The sequence below is a fragment of the Microtus pennsylvanicus genome, chromosome 13 (genome assembly GCF_037038515.1).
Source record: "Microtus pennsylvanicus isolate mMicPen1 chromosome 13, mMicPen1.hap1, whole genome shotgun sequence".
NCBI lineage: Eukaryota > Metazoa > Chordata > Mammalia > Rodentia > Cricetidae > Microtus > Microtus pennsylvanicus.
Genome location: NC_134591.1, coordinates 82,034,340 through 82,052,943, shown reverse-complemented (window position 1 = coordinate 82,052,943; position 18,604 = coordinate 82,034,340). Strand labels below are relative to the sequence as shown.

The following is an 18,604-nucleotide window of genomic DNA, read 5'->3' as shown; positions in this document are numbered from 1 at the left end:
GATCCCCCACGCCCATGTAGAAAGCTGCACACTGCAGTATACATCTGTAATCTCAGCATTAGAGGATTGACACACACATGTGCATACATCTGCGTGCACACAATGCACCTACCCACATAAACATGTGTGTGCTACTCGGCGCTCTCTCTCTCTCTCTCTCTCTCTCTCTCTCTCTCCCTCTCCCTCTCCCTCTCCCTCTCCCTCTCTCTCTCTCTCTCTCTCTCTCTCTCTCTCTCTCTCTCTCTCTCCCTCTCTCTCTCTCTCTCTCTCTCTCTCTCTCTCTCTCTCTCTCTCTCACACACACACACACACACACACAAACACACACACACACACACACACAAATAAATGCTTCTTCTAATCCACATCCATACTTGAACAGATTAGGGACCCCCAAAAGACCCAGGCAGATGGTGGAGGGCACCCTTCATTCCTTTGACATTTGCTCAGCAGAGAAACGGGAACACAGAAGTGAGGAGAGTTACTCTGTCGAATGGCTTCTGTCTGCTGTGCAAGGCTGACTTGGCCATATCTTTGTCTATGAGTCACTTGAAACATGCCCATCCTGAGGCAGACGTCTCAAGCCAAGCTCACTTCCAAGGGCGAGCTGAACTTGCAACCCAAAGCCTGTCCCCAATAAGCTGTGTGGAAGCTAATCTGATATAAGCATACCTTACATCTTAGTCCCTTCACCTCTGGTGCCAAGAGGGCTGGGTGTAAGGAGAAAGGATGGTCCAGTTGGACTGTAGTCAGTGCACCCTAAGGTTCATCTCTTTCTTAACCAAGTGGTCAACCACTAAAGTCCAGGCACACTAAGAAAAATAGATCATGGGAAGCAGAGTCATCATGAAACAACATTAGGAGGAAAAGCTCCTCACGCAACACAGTCAAAATAAGGGCTGAGCCTCGCCAGCATCCTTTCATCTGTGCATACCTGGACCCGCTTGGGGAAGGAACTGGCATTGACCCTTTGCGGTACCTCCAAAGACAACATTGTCGGCACCAAGAGTCCTTTGCCAATGACCATTTTTGTATGTCAAAGAGTACCAAGAACTGTTCTTTGTGGAGATTGGCAAGGTCTTTGCTTAGACTTGGCCTGTTGAGATTTGAGCTATTTCCAAGAGTTGACCTCAAAACATTGGGCTGATACAGAAGGTGGTGAGTCACTGCACTCCTCTGTGCCCATGTGTGCCAGTGAGAGGAACGAGTGCCCAGAGGCTGTGTCTGCTGTGGGTGAGGCACCAGATGGAACCTAGCAGGCTTCTCTAAGCACCTACCATGGGCCATGTAGCCTCTGGGCTGAGGGATATAGGTCACCATTGTGTTGAGCCCCAGGAAACAGACTCAGGGTGATGATTCAGTAACGTTGACCTGGGAAAGATTATAGCTCTGGTTCAGAGAGGACTAGCCAAGAGGGTTGACTTGACAGGCAGGTCCTTCGGCACAACCCAGAGAGAGCAATGAGAAAGAAAATGACCCAGACTTAATAGGGGAGGTGAAGAAAGGAGGTCTGGTGGGCAAAGGAAGGCTGATGAGAACATGTCCTCGGTTGTCTTGAAATGCCTTTGTTCCCTCATTTGTCCCCAAACCTTCTTTGAGCACCTACCGTCTACATGGCTCTAGAAGTCACCCAGGTGACATGCTCAAATCATTCACTATTTGAGGGAGAAGGAAGATGGAAAGTGACCATCATGGTCCAGTCCATCTGTGCTGCTGAGGACCCTTGATGTGAACCCCCAATTAGCATCACAGGAGAGCTATCCTATGTTCTGGCACCCCATATTTCTGGAAAGATGTTCTCTTCTGGATCACAGAGAGTTCTGGATATGTTAAATATACCGTCCAGCCATCTATCCATCTACCAACTCAACATCCACCGGGCCACTCACTCGGCATCTACCTCTACACCCATTCAACAATCATTAATCCGTCCACCCATTCAATTCCCATCTATCTCCCCATGTAACATCCATCTGTTCATCCACCTATTCAACATCCATGCATCCATCACCCGTTCAACATCTATCCATCCACACATTCAACAGCCATCTCCCATCCCCATGTATATGCATTCAGCAACAGTCCAAAACTCATCCATTCATCTGATATTTATCTGCTCATCATCCACCATTCAATGTAGACTTCTATACCCACTTGTACATACATTCAACCTCAATCTATCCCACTCATTCACCCAAATTCCATTCATTCATACACCCATCCATCTATCTACTTATGAAGACATCCAATAGGCCTCAGCTAATCACATGTTCCAGGACAGATCCCAGAGAAGCTTCAGTTACCCTCGGCAACCCTGGGGTTGTGAGATTGTAAGGAAAAGCAGAGGAAGTGTTACCTAGACTGAGTAAGACGTCCTGACGCAGTATGAACGGCTAGATGGTTATAGCATCACACAGCCCGTAGGGAGGTGACCCTCTCGCTGAGGGTGAAATAAGAAAGGCCAGGGCCAGCAGAGTGGCCTGGGCTTTGCACATCACTGCCCTCTCTCAGGAGCAAAGGAGCAGGAGACTGCCACTCAGCACCAAGCTGCACCAAGTTCTCCTGAAGTTGACCCTCCCCCACGTGCTGCTTGCGATGACTGCTGTGGCCGTGATGGGCATGGCAGAGAGGGGGCATTTACAGCCCATCCTGAGGTTGTATGCCTAGGATTCAGAAGTCCCCCTGTACACCAAGCAGGGATCTATTCCAGCCAGCTGGGCAGGGAGGCCCAGGACTGTTGGTGGGCTCCTCAGTCTTGCATTCAACTCCCATGTATGAGGGCTTTTGTTAAACAACCATGGCCCTGCTCCCACAGGCCTGAGATCTCATGTGGCCCCAACCACATGTCAGTGGCTAGCCCACCACGGGGAACTCCTCCCGCATCCGCTGTGGGGGTTGCTGCGTTCACAAGCGCTGCAGTTTGTCACCCTCTAAAAGCCAAAGAAAGGTTATGTGTGTGACACCTCCCAGGCCCTGCCTGCCCTCAGAAGAGCCACTTCCTGTGACAGCCTAGCACTTACACCCCCTGAGCAGGGGTGTGGCCACAAACATTTGGTTTGGGGTTGTGGGATCTTAAAATATTTTATGATTAAAAAAAAAAAGCAAAAGCACTTTGCTTTGGAAGGTCAGGGCCAGGTCCGTGCCAGCATGCGAGCTCCAGGCTTGGGGCTCTGCCTGGCCTGTACTTGACTCAGAGGAAACTTGGATCTAAAAATTGCTGAAGTTATTTGCATCTGAACGACACCAGCACTGTTCTGGACAGACCAGACTAGCAACAGCAGCCTGTGTCTCTCCTCCCAGCAACAGAGTCAGGACTCTGGGCCCAATCATCCCAAGGACTGCCCTAGGCGATGTAGGGGAGGCTCCAAATTTGGGAAGACCCTGGACACTTAGGAATGCTCTGCAAGTCACCTGGGGACTTGGGGATTTTCTCAGAGGCCTTTGTAAAGCACATGGTCCGAGACATAGCGTAGCTGTGCTTGTGATCTGGGGTCAGCCAACAGGAGCAGAACTAGAGTTGTGTGCTGCTATGATGTAAGGAGCAGAGTGTGTGCAGAGCGGGCTGAGCTCAGCTTGTGGAAAGACCCCTCTGAGCTGGCGCTCGTTGGGAACACCTATGGGGGCGGCAGAACATTTATACCCATGACGCCTAGAGTATTTGTACCGCTGGAGTTCAGAAGCTCTGCTCACTTGTTGGTGAGATCCAAGGAGTCCTTACAAGGCTCACATCTGGGCAAGCCGACACTATGACTCAGCCATCTTTGAACAGCAGGATTCATGGCCACGTTCCATATAGGTTCAGGCTCGCCACCTCCCCCACATCCTTGTCCTCTAAGAGCCAGTTGAAATACCAGCAGAGTGCTGGCCGCTAGGATCAGGTTATGACATCAGATATTTGACTCTGAACAGCTGCTTACCGACTGGACTTTGGCAAGGGGGTTGAGTTTGCCAAAGCATCCTCTTTGAGTGTATCTTACGTGTCAGTCAGATGGAGTGACTCTGCCACTACCTAGACAGCCTTGGCTTTGGGAAGTTGGGGCAGGGTAGAGAAGGCCCTTGTGACGAGCGCCACCAGTTCAGCTTCTTGGGAGAAGTGGAGGCAGCAACAATATAAAGAAACTATTATACCCGCTCCAGAGCTCCTGAGAGAAATTCCCAACGCTCATCACCCACCACGCCATCCATAGAAAAGGCATACAGGTCATGTGCATTCTAAAGACTGGGGAGGGGCCCTGCTTGGAGCATCTGTGGATCTGTTGTGGTGGACACTCATCTCAAGAGCAGACACATAGGTCCTCCAAGAGTCATCAAGATCCACCACCATCAGTGTTTAGAAATATGTGAGCATAACAAGATTGTTGGCTGGTACCTAGTCCATTCTTGTACCTCCACTAGGCTACCTAAGCTCGCTATCTATGTGGGTAGCCATGGGCTGGAGAGCAGAAGAGAAGCTCCCCGGTTTCCTAAGTGGACATGGAGACAGGACCCCAGAGAAGCCATGTTATTGAGAGTGATGACCACTCAATGCAAGCTCCCCAGAGGGAGAGCTGGCCAGCCAAACCTTCTTGTATTCCCCTGGGGGAAGAATGTTCACTTCTGAGGGTTCTTGCCCACCAACAGGGCCTGCCAGCCCCCAGATTTCAACAGCCCCCCTTCCCACCAGAGGTTGCCAGTCTCCTAAGATGCGTCTGTGCCGGCCCCATCTGCAGCTCATACTCTGCATTACGGAAGACACAGAATGCTAGCATGAATCACCAAGTTGACCTTTTATTTCTTGTGGCTCAGGGTTGCAGCCCATGACCAATGAGACAAAGCCACAGATGCCAAGATAGTTGAGCCATGTGACCCACCTCAAACACCCCACTCGGGTCACTGTGTGCACTGTGGGGATGTTGCGAGGGCTATCCCCATTTGAAGAACATCCTTGGTGGGTTTGCAGTAAGATCACAGGAAAGGGTGGTGACCCAGCTCCTGCAGCAGGCATCAAGAAAGAGCCCTCGCAGCTCCAGGCTTCCAAGGCTCCTCTTCTCCTCTATTATCTTCCTGAGATTCAGAAGTATGAGTCCCCTAGAGGCTTCGAGTCCCTCACGCAAAGCACAGTCACACCTAAATCCTTCTCCACTTCACCATCATGCTCTCTTCCTTCAGGCAAAGTTCACAGATGCTGGCACAGGAGGGTCATTTCCCTGACAGGTAAAACCTGAGCCAAAAAGAGCAAAGAAGGAAAGAGAAGAGGTTAAGTTAGTTTAGCATAGAAGGGCTGGAAGGCACAGAGATTCAGGGGCAGGCAGCATAAAGAAGAGGTGAGCATTGGGCTGGATGCACAAGGCATGTACCCTGGGGCTCTGTTTCACAAGATGGCAGAGGACATGGGGGAGATCAGCTATGTGTCTGGGATGTTTGCACACAGTCTGAAGTCTCCGAGTCTGAGAATTGGGTGCGAGATTGCCGGGAACCTCAGAGTGTTCACGAGGCATTTGCATGTCTGAGTAACTTCTGGTGTGTGGCTTTCTTCAGATCTTCAAAGGCCTGCGGGGGGCCCAAATGCTGGAAAATATGGGATTCGGTGACTTTTTACGATACACATTTCTTGGTGTGGCTTTAAACCAAGAGCATCTGCCTGTGACTGACACAGGAGCCAAATTCTCCAGGTGTGGAACGGGACGTCACCAGCACCTGTTAGTAGAGTCCCTGGTCAGGCAACAGCTCTCTTTTGGCAACCCCCCAACCCTGAGCCATGCTCTGGGGTCTGTCCAGGACCCTGTAACTCTATCTCTCATACACTACTACCTAGCAACTGTCCAGTGGAGGCCAAGGCCAGAGGGACATAGAAAGTCCCAGACAACTTATTTCAGGAGTAAGTCCCAGAAAACTCTCTCTCCCTCCTATTCCTCAGCTCCCTCCCTCTCAGCTGGAACAGATGGGCCCCTGACCTCCTGATCTCCTTAGCGAGGCTCCTGTCTGCTGGCAGCAGCAGACCCCATCCTGCTGCCGTGTTTCTGCTTAGCACTTGGTCATGTCACCACCAAGCCCATAATGAGCATCGGGACAGGATTTATGAGCTCATTCAGGCTCCATGTCCGCCACATGGAGGTGTCTCCAGAAGGCCTGCCCTCCTCTTTCTGTCACAAGAATGGACTTTCTGTTTGGGCTCCTTGTGAGTGTCGTAAATCATAACCATTGTATGTGCGTGCTCACACGTGTGCCTCTACGTATCTGTGTGTGCGTATGTGTTCATGTTAGCGTGTGTGCCCAGGTGTGCATGCAGGTGTGGAGGGAAATTAGAGGGACACGTGAAACAGTCCTACAGACACCCACCATACTGTGAGCTTCAGGGGAGCACGCTGCAGCCCTAGGGCACAGGCCAACAAGGTGACTCCTAGGCCTCACTCCTTCCTGCAGGCTGGGAATCCATTAGGTGAGCTGACGACAGACGCCTCTGCACTCGCGCCTGTGTGCACATCCCATACGGAGCCAGCCCCTGGCCATGCCCATTAAATGGGAAAGAGCTGGCCCAGCAGAGAGCCACAGATTAAAAGTGCAGGAAACCTCAAATGATGTGCAAAAAAAATTGTCAAGGGTAAGAGGATTTTTTTTTCCATCTCTTCGTTTCTTAACTCAGCATTTCTGATGGGGGTGATTGATGAGCTGGGGAAGCTGGCAGGAACACGGGGGCTGAGAGGCCAAGTGGGGGCAAATGGGCAGAAGGGCCACTTCCACCGGTAATTATGGGAGTCCACAGGCTCAACCCCAACAACTCCAGAGCCAGGCTTTCAAGTGGGTGGGGCCCAACTCCAAATCTGGGCAGAGGTTCGGCTCCACAGCCACAGAAAAGCCAGCCAAGAGAACCCCACGCTCGAATATGACTCTTGATGTCTCATGTATGAACAGAACCTGATGCGTGCGCCCTTGTTCTCTTGTCCCCTGTGCTCTCACACATCCTTGGAACTATCAGAGCTACACAGCTCCTGCCAGAGCGTAGGTGCAAGCAGAGTCCAGATGGAAAAGACTGAGCCAATGCTGTTGCCTCTGGCCTCGGGTCCTTGGCATTTGCTTCTCCCACTGCAGTCAGGGACATGTGCTCAGCTGCCTGTGGCTGTGGACTTGATACCCTAACACCCAGGCCTTCCTCTCAGCATCCCACGAACCCTCAGAGCCAAGCAATTGCTGGTCAGAGTCCCAGTAGGCCACTTGAGGTCCCCTCAGCTAAGGCTCCATCTCCATGACTACGTCAAAGCCCAGCTTCAGAGGCAGCAATGCCAAGGACCTGTGAGGATCCAAGCCTGGGTGGTGGAGTCCAGATTTTAGAGAATCCCACCTAATTCTACTGCCTAAGACAGTAGCTCCTCCCTCCCTGGTCTCTGAGGTGATCACACTGGGAAAGGGAACTTTCTCAAGTCTTTAGGGACTACTAGGAAAGCAATCATACAGAGGGTCAGGAGCTAATGAAGGACAGAAGCCTGGGCCGTTACAGACTAGGACCAACTACAGCTACCTAGGTCACTTTCTCATAGGAATGAACTTGTCTTTTTCAAAAATGTTCCAGCTGAGTGTGCATGCACACACACACACACACACACACACACACAGAGGCACATGTGTGCACATTAAAGATTCTTGTGTATACACGCATGCACTTACATATGTGTGTGTGTGCATGTTTTCACACACGGGGTGCATAGCTGTGTATGTATAGCCATAAGCATATGCACACATGCACACACCTTGTATGCATGCATATTTATCCATATGATTAGCTGGACCTCACTGAGCTGCCAAGCACTTTAACAGAATAATGAACACGGCCTCATCCACAGCCAGCCTGGAGTGGTTGTGAGCTAATGAACAAAGATTGTTTTTGGGGAAGCAGGTCTCAATTCTGAGAAATCAACAACCAAACCCCAGCAAAGTACTGGGGACAGAGCCTTGTATGAAGACATGCTCATTCACATCACCGTTAACTAGCTCCCCCAGGCCCTGCACCATAAGGGAAAAAAAAACCATAGAGACAGAAAAATGAGCAAGATACACACAGAGGGAGGAACAGGGAGCCAGAAACGGGACCTGGGATTCTGCACCATCTGCTTAGAGGTCTGTGTGGCAGGAATCCACAGGAAGTCCCTGACCCCTCAGGCAGGGAGAAAGGGGTCCCCTGGCCTCTCGACAGCTAGCCTTTCTCTATTCCTATGTCTCAGGAGCTGGGTGAGCCTCCTTGTCAGGTAGAGGCCCTGTCACCTGTGGGCTGACCTCCTCAGCAGTTCCCTGCAGAGTTATCAGTTGGGAGGAGGGTCTGAGGTGCTCCCTCTGTGGGCTTGGTGGCCTGAGCCCACCAAGAATGGGAGACCTGACCACCCCCACCAGGCACGTCAGCCCTCATGGTCTCAACATAAGGCCACTATTCAGTTTGCCTCCATCCTCTGCAGGCTGTGGGGGTCACCCAGTAGTGTTTGGGTTAGGTTGGCCCTGAACTGGAACATGGCAGGCAGTGACCTCCAAGGGTTTGTAAGGAGCAGGGAAGGCTTCGTCTAACCCCTGAGTAGCAGGGCCTTGAGTGAACTCCCGGTATCCTGGATAGGGTTCAGACACCTGGGAAGATCTCCCTAGGCACCCCTCCCCTGAGCCCCAGAGGAGAGGAGAGGAAAACCTCTATCCTAATGCCTCTAGAGTTGAGGGTCCTGCCTCTCAGGAAGCATTCTGACCCCCTTACCTGCTCCCTAAACTAAGAGAGGAGTGCAGTCGGGCTCCCAGCTTTGCCAACAGTGTATGGACCTTAGTGTTGCAGATTTGAGAGGAAAGTCGAGATCCCAGGCTTGGGGGGGGCAGGCTCTGTGCAAGGGTACACTCCGCTCACCCCAGCCTCTGCACTTTGGGTGTTCCCCATCCCCACCTTCCCAGGCACAGAACATAGTTGCTTTGTGGCCTCATCCACAGCCAGCCTGGAGTGCTGAAGCCTCTTAGATGATTCTGGGCTGAGGGAACATGGGGGGCAAGTGGTTGAAGGGCTTGGCCACTTAACTCAAGTCTCTGCCTGATGGAGCCAGTGCTTAGCCCCATTTCTGTCCCGGCTGCCTCGTGCTTCCAGAGAATCCACTGGACACCCAAGGGAGCGCATGGGGCCCTGGGATGGGGCATTGCTATGTGTTACTGTACAGGGCTGCAGTCTACCCCTGGAATCTGCAGGGCTTCCTCCATACTCTCCCTCCCTACTGGGTCCCTTCAGGCTGCCGCCCTTTGTCGGGAACCCAGGGGTCACTGACAGGTGTCAACTGGGAGACAAAGCCATCTGCCACGTGCTCAGGGTCTGACTTGTGTCAGAATCCTTAGGGACAAGGGAGTGGGTGTACAGAAGCTGGACGTGTGGTTTCATTGTTGTGCACGGAATTCCAGTGCCGGCCATAGGTGCACAAAGATCTTGAAAACTGCATGCCTAGTGGTGAAAATCCACTGAAAGAGCCCCTCCTGCTGCACCTTCGCCCCTTCCCAACTGAAAACACCTGCCCCAGCATACTCCTGCCCGCCAACCTCCCTTTTAACCATCCCGCCTTTCGTGTGCCCACTTAGCCACCCCAGTTGCTTCAAAGGCTTTGAATTAGGGCTCGCCGTAGGCTCTGAACAGAGCAGGTATGAGTGGAACTCTATGGTGTCAGCAGCTGCCAGCCTGTGGTCCAGGTCTTCTTGCAAGCAACCCTTCAGGGTGGGGGCAGGGGTTGGGGTGGAGTTGGGGGGAACACAGATCAGCAAATAAGACTCTGAAGAGAGTGCAGAAGGCATCAGCAACGACAAAGCAAAGCCAGTGTGGGCCCTGCCTGTTGTGTAGGACCTGGGGAGGAAGCATGATGTTTGCTGGCTGGCCAGCATCAAACTGAAACTTCCCAATTTTGAGGACACGAAATGTCTTCCTGGCATTCAGGTGATGTGCTTATCTGACAGGAGCGTGTCTACACAGGCACACGCACATGCACGCTTAGATACCACACACACAGACTCAGGTGCAGCTGCACACCCCGGTAACACCTTTACCTTCAGAAGTGCTTTTTCTAGCCCAACACCCCCACTGTCCTTGCAGAAGGTTTGTGTCAGACACAGAAGGCTCTGCTTTCTCACACCTGGACAGCTTGCTGGAACACTTTACCAGTGCAGAAGACTCGTCATTGCCTGGCCTAACCGTGAGCAGCTATGTAAGAACAGGAAGAGCCACCCTCTTCTCCGCCAATCTCCTGGTGGCTCCCTGGACCAGGTGTGATGGGTAGACAGGGCCTCTCTGATGCGTAGGACTGGCTGAAGTTCTCACCCAGCCTGCCATCCTGCCTCTGAGGTCAGTGCAGCCTGACATAGCACACGGGGCATCTCTGACCTTAGCGCACTTCTTCCCCAGCAGGTCTCTGAAGACTTGGGCAGCGAGAAGTTCTGCGTGGATGCCAATCAGGCCGGGGCTGGCAGCTGGCTCAAGTACATCCGTGTAGCGTGTTCCTGTGATGACCAAAACCTCACCATGTGTCAGATCAACGAACAGGTAGGTTCTAGGATGGTCACCGTCCCTGCGAACTGTCCTTGGAGACAAGGCACCAAGGTGGATGGTTGCTAAGGGGTGGGTCAGCCGAGCCTCTGGTAAGATCGTGGGTCACCTGCTAAGCTCTGTCCTGCCGTAGGGGGTGGCCATTTGACACCTGCCCAACTGGGCTACCTGTAGAATTTAGCTGCCCCAGAATACTTCACAAGAGCAAAGACCACAGAGCAAAGGTCAGAAGAAACTTGTCTGAGGCTGGCGACATTGGAGAACTGAGAGCTGTGGTTTTAAATAGCAGCTGAAACAGACAGGACCTCAAGTCACAGGGGCCTCATTCCCTACAAATACCAAGAATTGTGGGAAGAGTAGCCAACAGGAACCAATGGGAAGGAGAGTTGCCTAAACCCTGGTCAATCAAGGCTTCCTAAAGTCCACATTGGCCAGTCTAACGGCACAGAGCTACTTCCTATACCAGGAAAAATGCCCAAAGCCCACAAGTCATAATCATGGCGTGACCTGCTGCCAAGCGCATGGTCCTGCATTGGCATGGCCTCCCGTCTCTCTAGGAGTAAACTGAGCTGAACAGTCCTGACTTCTGCCTCATCCTTCTCAGAGGCTGAGGAACTTGCAGTTCTGAGCTCAGCTTCTCAGAACCCCCACAAGTTCCCTAGCTCCATGGCTTGCCACTGCAGTCCCAGAGCAGGGATCCAGACCCACAATACTCAGTTTCCTTCTGCTGGGCACCGTGACCAGCGCTATTCTGTCTCTTCCGTAGCTTTGACCTTGCAGATATCAGTCCTCCAGCAAAGCCTTGTGTTTTCCTCCGGGTACCAACTCCCAACCTTCCCAGCAGAGCAGTTCATTCTGCCTGTGTGTCTTCGGGCTACATGTGAGATGTTGTTGGGGAGGGGGGGGGAGGGTCCATTTTATTTTAAAAACCGTTCGTGAAGACCACTTAACAAAGGGCCCATTCTTGTGCCGCCCTGCAAGCCTTCTAAAGTGGTTCAAGGCTCTTGACTCTAGAGAAATATTTTGCATTTAAAAAGGAAACAGGGAGGCCATGAGGGAGGCCTCTACCCCTGCTTACTGCTCCGCTGTGCCCCTCCAGAGCTGTCTCCGTAGCTCTTGGGCTCAATTTGCTAGCAGTGGCTCCACCAGACACTTGCTGGTTCCAGACAGACCAGGACCCAGGATGCTGCTGCCAAGACCTCCATGACCTTCCACTAAAACCAAAAATTTTGAGAGAAGGAAAAAAGACAACTTTCTGACTGAGGGATTTTGAGCATAGGAATAATAACTATGATGGTAAAAGGGAACATAGGATAAAAACTTCCCGCTTCTAGAAAAAAAAAGAGACAGAGTGACGGGAAACTGGATTTAAGGTACACAGGGTTTGGCCAAGCCCCCCTCTCCAGCTCAGATCTGCAGAACATTGAGCCCTGGGAAGCATGATGCGGGCATCTGCGTGCAGGGATGTGTTTCTGCGAGATGCTGGTAGAGCAACGAGAATACAGTTTCTGTTACCTGGGAAACAGATGCTGGAACTTAGCTGAAATGGAACAGTGAGGCTTGAGTCTTTGTGGGGCAAGCTTTTTAGAAAACACACACAGTATAGTCCTCTCAAAGAAAAACTGGCCTTCAAAAACCTTTTATTCTTTCTTAATTATTTCAGGGACGTTTACTTAAACTACCATGTATGGGTTAAAGAGAAGTGATTGCCTTGCAGGGAATTCTCTTTTCATTTCAGACCATGGGCGGGAACGCTCCAGGTTAGAGTCATTTACATCCTTGGACCCCTGCATCCTTTGGTTCAAAGCTACTGCGTCCCCAGCCTTTCCCAGCCCTGTGCACTGAGCCCTGAGTCCCACCCTGTGTCTTATGCTCTGTGTCCTGTGCCTTTCCCTGTGTCCTGTGCCCTGTATCTTATGCTCTGCCCTGTGCCTTTCCCTGTGCCTTTCCCTGTGTCCTGTATCTTGTGCCCCGAGCCCTACCCTGTGTCTTGTGCCCTGTGCCTTTCCCTATGTTCTGTGTCCTGTGTCCTGTGTCTTATGCTCTTCTCTGTGCTCTGCACTCTGCCCTGTGTCCTCCGCCCTGTGTCCTGTGCCCTGTGTCTTGCACCTTTCCCTTTGTCCTGTGTCTTATGCTCTGCCCTGTGCCTTGCCCTCTGCCCTGCCCTATGTCCTGTATCCTGTGCCCTGAGCCCTACCCTGTGTCTTGTGCCCTGTGCCTTTCCCTGTGCCCTGTGTCCTGTGCCCTGTGTCCTGTGCCCTGTGTCCTGCACCCTGTCCTGCGCCCTGTGCCCTGTGCCTTGCTCTGTGTCCTGTGTCCTTTGTCCTGCACTATGTGCCCTCTGCCATGTGTCCAGTGTCTTGTGACCTTCCCTATGCCCTGTTCCCTTTTCTCCATGTCATTTTCTCTGTACCCTGTGCCCTGCCATGTGTTCTGTGCCCACACCCTTGACTGCATTGCTTGACTAATGCCAGGTCAGACTTACCTGTGCCTCCTTACCTGCTGGCTGGCTGTCTTCTACATGGTCTTGTAGGGTGAGTTCTTCCTGGCCTAATCCCATGCGTAGGATGATAAATAGCGCCATGTTTAGAAGGATTGGGGATTTAGGCAAATGCCATCTTTGAGAAGGTCCAGAGCCAAAATAATACCCCAATCCTGGGGAAGTTTCCACCCCCAGACTTCACACTGAGACCCCTCTGTAGAGAATAAGCCCCCTCTCCACTGCAATCCACAGACTCACCCCAAATATTCACCAGTTAAATGAAATGACTTTCTGAAAGGCAAAATAGATTTTAGGCTAGCTGTTATTCTCCCCCAAACAGAGATATGTACACACACAAACACACACACACGCCTCTCTTTTTCTCCCTTTCCCTCCCTCTCTCCTTCTCTTTTTCATAGCTGGCCACAGCCTCCATGTAATCACTTCCATTTCCTGGCCATCCTGTGAAGACAATTGTCCCTGTAGAGTAGCACTTTGACCCTCTCCGCAGCTGAATAAAACTTCCTGGAGATACTACTAGTAAAAAAGATTCCTAAGGACAGGCTTCTCTTTGAGAAGGAAACACTGAAAAGTGTCAGGTCCTGTTTCTCAGATTATTTTCTCCCTCCCCTGAGAGTCTATGAAAACTTTTAGGCAATTAGGAACACTACACAGCCGTGGGCACATACACAACACATATGCATGGGTGCATGTACGTACCTAAACATGCAGTTATATGTATAATCACATATGCACATGTACACCGCGCTGCCAGGACAGCACAGCCCATGAGGAAGCATCTGCATTGCAGAAATGATGCTGTTCTATCCAATGAGAAATATACGTCAAGTCAGAAAAGCATAGGCCTTGCTAATTCAAGGTTCAAGATGCAGGATTTCAGCTCCAGTATCCAAAAGAAATAGAAGGACAGGAGAAGGTCTCAGCATCTTAAGAGACAGTTCTGGGAGCTACAGCCACCAGAAGAGATCAACAGTCCACCTATGGAGAAGAGGCGGCTCTAAATTGAAGACATGGGTCAACATGAAGAACGGAAACCCAGGGTCTCAAGATCTGTGCTTGTAATGGTCAGGACCTGGGCTTGAGTCAACTCAGAAGCCTGGATTTCTGGGGTCCTGTGTCTTTGGGAGAGACCCCATGTCAGCTGCACATAGAAGAGTGAAGAAGGTACACCCCCCTGCCCCTGCTGGCGGCTGCTGGAGCTGTGACGCACACAGGCTCTGGAAGCCTCAGCAGCCCGCCTCCTGGTTCTGTTCAGGTCCCAGATGCCGAGAGTCCTCTCGGCCCAGCCATGAGCCCTCACCCCAGCTTCGCCTGGGTGTTCAGACCTGCTTCAAGCCCGAGGACAAAGGTTATCTTTTTATTTGCTCCTCTGTAGCCTTCTGGAGCTGGAAATGTAGCTCAGGACTTCAAGGGCTTCAATTCCCATCCATCTTTACCGAAACTTCCCTCCAGCCTCCTGGTGCCTTGAGTGTGGGCCACTATGAAGCATGTAGCCACTTCTCCGGGGGGGGCTGGCCAGACTCCATGCCCCTTGTCTATCTCAGCTCCCACCCCGCCTAGTGACACAAAAGAAGGCCATTGACCTTGTACCTAATTTCCCATCTGAACTATGAGAGGCCCTCCTGGTGTTCTGTAGCTCTGAGTACTCTCTCCAGGAGAACCCATGCTCATGTCCACCTGGGAATCTTCCTTATGATTCCGAGAAGGGGAGGCATGCAGCAGAGGAGACTGAGATAGACCTGGGGTTTTCCTTCTGTATACTAGAGGCCACAGATGGCCTTGGGACACCTGGCCTCTAGAGACCAATATTTTTCCTGTTTTTGAAAAAACAAAATCTTTGGGGTGGCCCATCTGGTTAGAACAACATACCTTCTGCAGAAGTGGGGGACCAGAGCTTTGCCCTGGTATTTTGTTGGGGGTAGTGAAGCCACAGACCTAGTTCATTGCCAGATGCCAAGCAGTCATTTCTCTTCCATCTGTACACGAGTCTAGGGGCAAACACGCACCCACAGCATCTCAGTTCATTTTGAACACCTGAGGACCCCCGCCCTTGCCCCGCCCCATCAATGCCTTCCAAGACCTCTCTCTTTGGAAAATTCAAAACATCCAGGTCACCCCTGGGTGTCTTTTCCTCCTGCAATTATGAGGAAATAAGTTGGTTTCAAACATTTAGGAGACACAAGCAGGGTCTGTTACTGAATTTGTTTTAATGTTAAGAAAGAAAAGAAAAGCTTGGAAATACTGTGCCCACAGGAAGAAGCAGGGGGTGCGCAGAGATCTCTCCACAGAGGAGCCATTCTCTCTTTTCACGCATTGCCTCGGTAGGGTGGGTCTGTGGGCAGAGGAGGGTTTACTGGTCAGCGGGCTGAGGGTGGAGGACAGGATGCAGCCCTGGGAGAGCCGCGCTGTTCTGGCTTCGCTCAGCTCCTTTCATCTGCAAGAACAGCCCCAGCCTGTGCTCTCTGTAGAGCACCCCAGTTTCTCACGGCAGGGCAGAAGAGCCAGGGTGCCGTGCCCAGCCTGTGACTGAAAGGCCGAGACAGCCATAGCCAAGGAAGCTCAAAGGACAGGTCTGCCCACAGCAGGAGAGCGGCCCCTCTTGAAAGCATTGAACACGGTGTTTAAACAGAAAAACCTGGGCAGGAGGTGTGCATCCAAGCGATCACAGGGCCGACCCTGCTTCTTCACAGAAAAGCCGGTGCTGCCTGGCCGAAGCAAACAGCCAATGGCTCCCTGCCCAGAACATCTTTCCCTCCAAAGTGTGTGAGGCACTAGGGTTGATAGTTTGAACAGGGTCCTCAGGCTCTGAGCCCCTGACCTTTCCCTACTCCTATGCTTTCCTCCTTTAGATTTTCAATCAAAAGAATCATATGTTTTTGTTGTGGTCCTTTGAAATGGTGGCTCCAAAGGGCTAAACACAATTTTCTCTTTGAAAACAAGCAAGGTGCGATTAGAGAATTTGTTGATCCTTTCTTAACCCATGAACAAAACACTTTCGAAATGCTGCTGTAGACTAATGAGATGTATTGGCAGGTAAAGGCACGGGCCACCTCATTTGATGGCCTGAGTTCAGTACCTGGAACCCACATAGTGGAAAGAAGTAACAAACTTCTGCAAGATGTTCTTAGACCACACACACATGCACACACACATACACACACACACATGCACACACGCACACACACACACACACAATTTAGAAGTTTTTTACCTTAAAAAATATATATCAAATGTGTTTTAATTTTGGAGAGCAGCTAAGCTTAAATTCAATTTTCAGCTGTGGTGATGGCCCCAATACAACAACTGCTTGTCAGAATTTATCTTCCATTATTAATTAAATGCAGTCCCTCGTTGGGAGCCATGTAACGGCATTGATTATTTAACTATGAGCTAATATTTGATATTTTACGATCCTTATCCAAACTGTGCAACAAAGGAAGAGATAAATGCATAAGGATGTTTTAGAATTTTTCAGTGGCAGAGCATACAGTAACAAAACTATAGAGGCTCCTGCACAGATGAAATTATTACAGCCGGGCGTGTGGAGCGAGGAGCACACAGATGCAGAGACACTGACGGAGCCACCTGCATGTCCGCTGATTTTAAGCCCATGCTCACCACATTTCCGCCCTGCAAGGGGTTTTTCCTTTATTTCACTGCTAGGATGCCCAGACATAGCAGGCCTGGGCACTGTGGGGTGTCGCCTTTGCTCATAATCACTAAACAGTATCTTTAGTACAAGCCAAGGGCCCTAAGGATCTGAGGGCTGGCAGCCATTGTAAACTGCCTTCTGGATGCTCGTTTGTGTGAAGGGTGCTGAGGCTTGAACCTGATCCCCAAGCAGGTGTCTGTCTACCTTTCAGTGAGAAGGTTCCAAGTTCTCTCTATGACATGGAGCCATCTCTTTGTGTCTGGAGCATGACAGAAGGAAAAGAAAATAGTTTGGGTTGATGGAAGAGTAGTTACAGGCAGTGGTGTTGGCCCAGACTGAGCTGCCGCTGCTGGATGAGGGGAGTGGAGAGGGAGAAACGGGGGCTCAGCTTCAGGCTCTGCCTGATTGTGTCCTTATTTCAGAGTGCCACCAACAGAAGCCATTTGTTGGAAAGAAGCTGTTGCCACCAAGTTCTCAGACAAGGAATAGCCACTAGATCTGAGGTGACAGGAGCCCAGGACTCATGTGCCTAAAACATGTGGCACTGTGGTTTAGAAAGAAGGCAATCAGCTTCTTCCTGCAGCCACCATTGAGGGCTGGAGGGTGTCGTACTCCTGGGTTTCCTAGACTCCTTGTTCACAGCCTGTCTTGTGAAGCTAATGGTCAGGGACCAGCACACTCCAAATGAATGCAGTAAACCAGTTGGCAAGAATCTTAAGGGACGACGGTTATAGTTTATTATAGGCCAGGCGCAGAAGGGGCCTGGAGCATACAGTGGGCAGCAATGCTTAAGCCTGAGATGCCCTATTCTGTCCCCCCTCAACCTGGCTCCCCAACCAACAGTGCCAGCTCCGACCAAAGTTGGCCTTTGTTAAGGGAAGTCACCCAGCTCCACAGAGCAGGAACTGACTTTCTCAGAATGGCTGGCTGATAAGGGCTATACCACTTGCGACAGGTCATAAAAACATGGGCTGGCTTCTGTATGTGCCCCTGTGGTTGCCTAAGGTAGCCGAGACTTCAGGGACATCTGTGAAGATTCCTGTTCTTTTCCTTGGCTCTCCAGGTGGAGGCAAGCTGGGGCACCTGGGCCCCGCCCTGGCCTGTGCAATTAGCACTAATAGGGATTGATTAATTACGTCCGGGGCTCAAAGTCCTACTGGCCACAGTTGCCTAACTTGCCGCCTTGTGGTCCCCACATGTCCCTGACCGGGGCCCTGGTGGCCCTTCTGTGAAGATGAGAAAGGGATACTTGTGGCCCTACTGTGGCTCGCCTTGCGGTGTCCATGCTGGTGGGAGGGTCCCAGAAGGCTCCTGTCTACAGAACCGGAGTAGAGGTCCCTGGAGGCCCGGTGAGCCAAGAAACAAGGGTGTGGGAGGGTGTGGAGTCCCCGGAATGCCCCAGCCCTCAGAGGGTATGAGGGGGAGGGAGGCTGGGCAGCCCTAGAGCTAAAGTAGGAGTCAGGAGGCCCAGCGGCCCCCAAACGGTCGGGGGTGGATAGAAGTGGGTTCCAGGAGGACAGCTACCTTCAAAGCAACCAGGAGAGAAGCTGATGACCCTGTAGCCTTCTGAACCAGAATCAGGAGGCAAGGCTCCAGATTCCTTTAGCTCAGAGAGAAAGGAGGTAGTGTGTGTATAGAGGAACCCTGGAGGTCAGTCAACCTAACCAGAAGTGTGATAGGGGGTGCAGGCCAGAAAGGCTGGCAGCCTGAAAAATGTTGCGGGTGGAAAGGATGGGTGCTCTCCCCTCTACCCACTGCTCGGAATAGGTGCCCAGCAGCCAGCTGGTAGGAGGACACACTGCTGGCATGGTAACCATGGCCTCGTGCAATCTGGGTGATTGCAGCAGGGAGCAAAGCCAGTTGTTGGCTAGCTCTAACTCAAGGACCTCGAGGGGCCAAGCTCTCAGTCCCCTCTTCCAGCCCTTGTACCCAA

General features: G+C 51.6%; 1 protein-coding gene across 10 annotated transcripts in view; it reads left to right on the top strand.

Annotated features, from left to right (window-relative positions):
* Prdm16 (PR/SET domain 16) overlaps nucleotides 1–18,604 on the top strand; it is a 307,893-nt gene that overhangs the window by 253,943 nt on the left and 35,346 nt on the right. For 5 of the 10 annotated variants that reach the window (XM_075944790.1, XM_075944788.1, XM_075944786.1 and 2 more), the window contains exon 4: nucleotides 10,376–10,513. In XM_075944790.1, coding sequence (XP_075800905.1) covers nucleotides 10,376–10,513 — 138 coding nt within the window. Of the gene's footprint in view, nucleotides 1–10,347; nucleotides 10,514–18,604 lie in introns of those variants that run through there. The other 5 variants (XM_075944793.1, XM_075944791.1, XM_075944789.1 and 2 more) reach the window with 2 other exon arrangements.